The sequence below is a fragment of the Terrapene carolina genome, unplaced genomic scaffold (genome assembly GCF_002925995.2).
Source record: "Terrapene carolina triunguis isolate 2854851 unplaced genomic scaffold, T_m_triunguis-2.0 Scaffold68, whole genome shotgun sequence".
Classification (NCBI taxonomy): domain Eukaryota; kingdom Metazoa; phylum Chordata; order Testudines; family Emydidae; genus Terrapene; species Terrapene triunguis.
Window position 1 is genome coordinate 41326450 of NW_020664419.1, and position 8067 is coordinate 41334516.

Genomic DNA, 8067 nt, shown 5'->3' on the forward strand with positions numbered 1-8067 from the left:
CAGCCAAAGAAAAAAAGAAAAGAAAAAAGAGAGCTCCTCCTGCCGGGCACCCCCCCAAGGATCCTCTTGCGCACCCCACTGGTCTATAGTGACTTCACTAGTGCTTTTTATGCAGCCTGTTGTAAAACTAGGCAAATATCTAGATGAGTTGATGTAATGCCTGGAAGATCTCTGCGTACCCCTTGTTGAGAACCACAGCTATAAAGGATAGTGATCTATTCACCCACCAATGAAATTCAGCTCTCAATGGACTATAGTAAAGGTTTAACAGCACATAATAGTACTAGTACTTAACAGGTTAGGACAAAAAGCAAATATAGTATCCAACCAAGAATTTCAGGAGGAATTTAGATAAAAAGAATGCAATCACCAAAGTGATACTGAAGTAACATCTTTTTATGAAAATAACCATAAGCTCTTTCAAGACCTCAACTGGTCAGAACCTTAATTTTAAGACTGAAGAATTCAGCAGCAGAGTCTAGATATTATAGCAATGAGCACTTTGGCAAAAGCATATTGAGCTGTTGGTTTAATAATGTCACACTACTTTACATGGAAGAATGCAACCTCAGAATGCTTCCTGAAGCCAAAGGATAGGAGCACTCTAGAGGCAGTATTTTTTTAAATGGGTTAAACACAGAGCTTATGGAGAAGCAGTGAGGGACCTGTCCCTGCACCCAGAAAATTCCATACCAGTAAATTTAGACACCAGATAACATCTAACTCATTGGAAACCTCAACTTTTACTTTATCTGACACTGCTAAAAGATTTCCAGAATACCCACAAAATCCAAGGATTATGCAGCAGAATTTAGGTATATCTTGCTTTATAACAAGATATTTAGTAAACTGTATTTGTTAAGTAACTAAAATTGACAGTGTTACAGCTACCTATAACTATGAACATACAAAATCTGTTTTAATCCTTTAAACTGCAGGTGACTCAGCAGCACAAGTTTCATTCTGGCTAATATGTTTTTCAAATCTTGCTTAACAACTCCAGTTCACTCCATTCCTACTTATCTGCTGTCTCCATGTCTCATCCCAAATGACCAGTGCAGAGCATATAAACTTGCTAGACTAAGTTTGGAAGACAAGCTGGATAGACCAGATTCGAAGGACACATTTTTCATTAAAGTAGCAAAAATTAAAACTGTCCCCCACTGTAACTGCAGTAGGATGCCTATGACACAAAAGCCATGTCAGGGAAAAAAATATTAGGATTAGGGAAATACCTGAATTTCCCTATCAGTACCAGGACTAAATTTAGTACTTAAAATAGATCCTAAATGCTTGAGCCAAGAGTTATAATCACAAGAGGTTATGAAAGTACCCTATATTCCAAAAGATATTTTTAAGTCAATGCTAATGTCCTAATTGTGTGTCTTATGATCATATACATTTTAAAAAGAGATTTTTCTTCCACAAAAATTATGCGTTTCTTATAAGGATAGAAATTCTAATTACTCAGGTTAAATGAAAGCTTACCTACTGATAACTTCTGCCTGAAGCCAGTATTCCCTCATCAGCAAGTGCAGCCTCTAAGATGTGGCTCTTTCATAAAATGCAGGGTTATTTCCTGAATGTTTTTAGCACTCCCATGTAAGTGTTAAACAGATCAAAAGTATTTGGATTATCTTTCAGAGGGCTGACTTTTAATAGATGCTATCCTTTCTCAATAGGCTTCAGTTAATTTATTTAGAAGAGTGTTCCCAAATAGACAGTTAGGGAAAAGGTGGGTCATGCATGTCCCAGAGACAGTCCCCGCCATGCTCTCACTTCCCCTGGGTAGCAGGCAGCAGTGTAGAGAGAAGGATCTGGGCATCAGCTACAGGGCAGAGGAGGCGCCTCCAGGACACAGCAGGGCAGGGATAGGCTGCTGACTGTCCACTCACTAGCTCTGGCTGCTTACATTGCCCTATCCCACTCTCACTTCCCCTGGGCAGCAGGCAATGGAATGAGGAGCAGGATCTGGACGGCAGCAGTGCAGAGGAAACCAAAAGTCCTACCTGTCTGCCACCTTCTAGTCCTACACATTCTGCCAACCACCTGAGGTCTCAATCTGAATTGTTTCAGAGCTTACTAATACTACCTTTTTAGTCATCCTGAAGTGGCTACTGGAGAACAACAAGAGGCAGATCCTTTCCTCATGACCTCAGTGTTGCCTTGGCAGCACTTCCAGCCACCACTAGTACATGGAACAAGAAATCAATCATGATTCTTTCTGAATTGGTACTGTCACTAGACCACCCAGCTCTCTCATTTATATGCCAGGCAAAGAGGCACTTGGATATCATAAAATCCAGTATAGAGCCTGGTATTACTCCCTTCTTACTTCTCTGCATTTCTGCCCTCTTTACCAGGATTATGCCTATACTTCTGCAAATAGCACCTGTCCCCCTATATTAGGAGGATCACCAGCAGCATGATTATTACATGACCCTAGTCAGTTTCACTCTATTGAATCACAAGGAAAGCAAAATAGAGAAGCAGCAGGAGTGTGACCTAATGCTGGGGCAGGGGAAGATTAACATGTTTCTCCTCCCCCTCTCCAGAAGCACTCCTATACTCTAGGAGTAACATTGCAGCCCTATCTCGACAAGAAAAGGGTGTGTATTTTCATTTGTGTTAATTCAAATGGTTTATCTTAAATACTATAGAAAGAATCCCTCAAAATGCAGGCTAATAAGTCTGAAGCTGGTTAGCTGGCCACATTTTAGCTTAGAAAAAGAAAACTTGTTCTGACATCCATAGTAAGTGCCAATAAGAGACGAATTTGACTAAACGTGTCCACATACATTTAGAAAACTTACTCCTAAGTCTTGTCTAGGGAATCACAAGTAGTAGAAGTTCTACTTGAGTAAATTGCTGGCTTAAAATATGCTCTGTTTAATCAGGAAAAAACCATCTGGTACACCTTTGCTGTAAAATATGAATATTTGTCTTCCACTCAATCTACTCAAAGCATAAAATCATTCAGCAGTCATTTAAATTTAATAATATAAGAATAATTAGCTTCATGAGTGGCACACACCTTACTGTAAAGGACAGCACAACTAAAATACTTCCATAGAGATTTAATGTAAAGTCATCCAGAATATGTTGGGGAAGAGTCAACATGGATTTTGTAAAGAGAAATCATGTTTTGCCAACCTATTAAAATTCTTTGAAGGGGTCAACAAACATGTGGACAAGGGTAGTACAGTGGATATAGTGTACTTAGACTTTCAGAAAGCCTTTGACAAGGTCCCTCACCAAAGGCTCTTAAGCAAAGTAAGTTGTCATAGGATAAGATGGAAGGTCCTCTCATGGATCAGCATCTGGTTAAAAGATAGGAAGAATCAAAGGGTAGGAATAAATAGTCAATTTTCACACTGAAGACAGGTAAATAGCGGTGTCCCCCAGGAGGTCTTTACTAGGACCAGTACTGTTCAACATATTCATAAATGATCTGGAAAAGGGGTAAACAGTGAGGTGGCAAAATTTGCAGATGATACACAATTATTTAAGATGGTCAAACCCAAAGCAGACTGCGAAGAGTTACAAAGAGATCTCACAAAATTGGGTGACTGGGCAACAAAATGGCAGAGGAAATTCAGTGTGGATAAATGCAAAGTAATGCACACTGGAAAACAATCTCAATTATACATACAAAATGATGGGGTCTAAATTAGTTGTTACCACTCAAGAAAGATCTTGGAGTCATTATGGATAGTTCTCTGAAAACATCCACTCAATGTGCAGCAGTCAAAAAAGCTAACACAATGTTAGGAACCTTTAGGAAAGAGCTAGTTAACAGGACAGAAAGTATCATAATACCTCTTTATAAATTCATGGTATGCCCACATCTTGAATATTGCGTGTAGTAGATCTGGTCAACCCACCTCAAAAAAGCTATAATGGAATTGAAAAAGGTGCAGAAAAGGGCAACAAAAATGATTCGGAGTATGGAAGAGTTTATGTATGAGGAGAGATTAAAAAGACTTAGTTGTCTCTTTTCCAAGCTGAAACATCCAAGAGGTCTATAAAACCTTAACTAGTGTGAAGAAAGTGAATGATAAATAAATAAAATAAATTTACTCCTTCTCATGACACAAGAACTAGGGGTCACCCAATAAAATTAATAGGCAACAGGTTTAAAAACAAACAAAAAATGGAAGTACTTCTTCATACAACACAGACCACCTGTGGAATTCTTTGCCGGGGTGTTATGAAGACCAAAACTATAACAGGGTTCAAAAAAGAACTAGATAAGTTCATAGAGGATAAAGTCATCAATGGCTATTAGCCAGGATGGACAGGGATGCAACACCATGCTCTGAGCATCCCTAGCCTGTTTGCCAGAAGCTGGGAATGGACAATAGGGGATGGATCTCACTTGATGACTGCCTCTTCTGTTCATGCCCTCTGAAGGACCTGGCACTGGTCACTGTCAGAAGACAGGATACTGGGCTAGATGGACCATTGGTCTGACCCAGTATGGCTGTTTTTATATTCTTAATAAGGTGTGTAAATAAGTGCTACAGTAATATATGCTCTAGAAGTAAAAAAAAATAATAGCGTCATCTGGGAAGCCTAATCTTTCAAAAGAATACTCATGGACGCTATAGTGGGTTATAGTGTGTACTGGACACTGCTGCTTTGGAAAGGACAAATGCAGGTAAGGTAGAATATCTGATTATACCCAAGGAACCTTATCAAACAGTTTGATTTTCCCTAACTGTTAAATGTGCCTCCTTTACACAAACTGAAAACTTTCAAGCATCTCAGCACTTTGTACTTTTGTAAACGACTTGCAATATTACCCTTTTTTTGAATTGCCCAACCAGACAAACTCCAGGGCATGGAAAACACACACTCACCCAGGACAATCAGAATTATGCACAGGGGAGAGGGTTGAGCTGGGTACCAGGAAGTCACTGCCTCCATCTTTGCAAGAAAAAAAAAGAGACACTCATATGCTACTCCTTTAACAAGAGAGGAGAGACAGACAGGAATCAGAGAGCCTCTAAGGTGCCAGTACGTTTTAGGAGGGCACAGAAAGCACTGAAGGTACACCACTTCTCTTTAAAGACCCGGGGCAAAGCAATTTGAGCCAAGGCTAGGACAAGGAAAAGGATTAACCCATCTGAAGAAGAGTTAGTGGGAGGCACAGGGCTTCTTCATGCACTGAAACTCTGTAGTCCCAGATGAGCCCTACACTGAGGCCCAGTATTAACTTATAGCTAAGGCTACGATTTAGTCATGGAAGTCGTTGAAAGACACAAAATCCGTGACTTACAGTGACCTAAAAGACTTCTGCCTGCGGCAGTTGGGAGCTGCAGGGTCCCCTGCCACCCGTGGGGGGAAGGAGCTGTGGTGTACCCCTGCAGCTCTCGGCCGCCGTGGCTGGCAGGGGTTGCTGCCGTGGGCAGTGGGGGCCCCCCGAACAGCAGGGGAACCCAGCAGCTCCCAGCCACCACCGGCGGCAGGAGGTTGCCGTGGCAAGGGCACCTCGGGGCTGCAGGTGCACCCTGGAGCTCCCAGCCACTGTGGAGCTGTCCCGCTGCAGGTGGTGCGGGGACCAGCTGATCCCCATTTTGTCACAGATATTTTTAGTAAAAGTGACGGACAGGTCATGGCTTCTGTGAATTTTTCTTTACTGCCCGTGACCTGTCTTTTACTTAAAATATCCATGAGAAAAATCTGAGCCTTACTTATAGCAGTGGGGACCACGTCATTTATTTCATGAGCCTATAATTTATTACTGAGAAGGAAGGAGAGAGTCCAGTATTCATTTGTGTACTTTTGGGGGGGAAAGGAAGAGAAATCAGAATTTCAGGAAGAGACCTCAGAATTTCATTAGATGAGTGGTAGGAGGGAAAAGAGCCTAGACTCCATTAGCTGGAGTGACAGTCAATTGATTTGAGGAGCAGAATTTATTAGTGTAACAGAGTGAAGATATGGCAATGTAGTGACAAGTTGTGATAAGTACTTTTCAGCCAGATAAGTAAATGTTGTTTCCAAGTTTATCGCTAGGTATGCTATGTGAATATAGGGTTGCCAACCCTACAGGAGTGCCCTGGAGTCTCCAGGAATTACAGATTAATCTTTAATGAGAGATTGTCATGTCATGTGATGAAACCTCCAGGAATACCTCCAACCAAAATTGGCAACATTTCTACCCAGAGGATGCCAAAGTGTCTTTGTTTAATGTTATTTTTATTTCCTTATGTTTTTTTAAAGCAACTTTTCCAGACAAAATATGGACCAGAATATCCAACTACAAATTTGTATCTTTTAGCATTCACGGTAGCTAATCTTACCTATGCTGCTGACATCACAAACAGGAGCAGTACTCAATGAATTCAAAGGATAAACTACAGCCTTAAAGTCTCCATCCTGAGGAACTATGACCCACCCTATGCTCTGGTGCTAAACTACTATACTTCTCATGACTCATAGTGACTTTTCATTTACCCACCTGCTTCTGAAATTCAGTCCAAGTAGGCCTCAGATATGGAGGAAGACCCCCATATGACAATTAACATTAAGGCATTTTAAAAGTCTTCCCTTTAATTTCAAGGAAATGTAAGACCTCTCTCAATTCCTTAAAATCTCCCACACTTGAGTTGCCTCCACAGCTTCAGCAGCCCTGAAAACTTGCATTTATTAGAGATGAGTGACAGTTACATAAAGACATGAGAGCTGTACATCACCAACATGTTGACACATCTCCACACCCTGCCTCTGAAGCCTCCTTTTCATAGGCAACTGCAATGAGCCTCCCTCCAACAGAGGAAGGACAGGCGAAAGGAAGAGGAGCAGCGCTAACACTTGGGTTTTACAAGCTGTTCCTTCCCTGAAGCACCATTTTAGGAAGCTATTTTTAAGCCACAGAGACCAAGCAAAGAAATTTTTCACATAGCCAGGGAAAAATTATAAACATCTCACTGAGCCACAACCCTATCTCCTGGGAGGGTATTTAAGCTCTAGCCTTATAATTCACCCCTAAGGGTGGGATCTGAATTCTCCACCCACTCTCTCCCAGCAATGGGGGTAGGCGATACACACCACCCAAAAAGTCTCCTCCAACCTGCGAGAAGTCTCCCTTTATTTTAGGCCCGGAAGTGAGGGGAGCACTACAGACACCGCCCAGAAACCAGCCCCATTAGTCTCCCGCCCTTCAATGGGGGGTGGGGGAGACACTGAACTCAGCCCTTACACCCCAGCCTGCGAGGAGCCCTGGAGCCAGGGAGCTCCCAGGCAGGCCGCCGGAGCGGGGCGAGCGGAAGGGCCCGTCTCCGAGACCCCGCCACCAGGCTCGCTCTCCCCACGCCCTCGATCAATATTAGGCAGCAGCCGCCCGAGGGCGAGGATCGGGCGAGCCCCGGAAAGGGGGGGGGGGGCGGCGGGGGGGAGGAAGAACGCGGCAGCGCCTGAGGCCCAGCTCTCTGCGCCGGGCGGGCGGCCTCATCCATCGGACACCGGATCCTGCCCCCCAGCCTGGCGCCTATTTTCAGCCCTCGGACCGTACAAGGCGCGGCGGGAGAGGCCCCTGGCCGGCCCCGCTGCCCGGCGCCCTCTCACTGACAGCGCCGGAAAGGGAGGAAACTAAAAATACAAACGCCGCCACCTGAGGCGGCGAGAACCCAGCCCGGTCCCGGTCCCCGCCAGGGGCTGCCCCGGCCCCGGCCCGCGTTACCTTCTCCTCATCCGAGAGCTGCTCCTCCAGGTTCGCCATCTTCCCGTCTGACCACGAACAGCTCCCTCCGGCAGGAAAGGCGGGGCCCCTCTCGTGTGTGTCCCCGGCGCCCTCCCCGCGCGGCCCCGAGGGGGCGGGGCCACGGCCTGCGGCCAACGGCCGGTGCGCGTGCACGCATGCGCGCGCGCAGCAGAGGGTGTCCTGGCGGCGGGAATAGGAGAAGCCGGGGTCGGTGCCGTGTTAGCGCAGCGCCTGCGGCTGTGGCGAGCTGGGTTCTCTCCTCTGGCGGTAGCTGCGCGTGTCGCTTAATGGCTGTGCGTCTCGTGCGGGGCCTTACAGAGGTGTATGGCCTGTCAGTAGGGATAGCGCAGTGGTTTGAGCAT

General features: G+C 44.8%; 1 protein-coding gene across 1 annotated transcript in view; it reads right to left on the bottom strand.

Annotated features, from left to right (window-relative positions):
- The window catches only part of CAPZA2 (capping actin protein of muscle Z-line subunit alpha 2), a 44016-nt gene extending 36234 nt beyond the window's left edge, over positions 1-7782 (bottom strand). The window contains exon 1 of the mRNA XM_026648737.2: positions 7685-7782. Coding sequence (XP_026504522.1) covers positions 7685-7723 — 39 coding nt within the window. The 5' untranslated portion in view covers positions 7724-7782. The remainder of the gene's footprint in view (positions 1-7684) is intronic.
- Between the last annotated feature and the right edge of the window lie 285 nt (positions 7783-8067).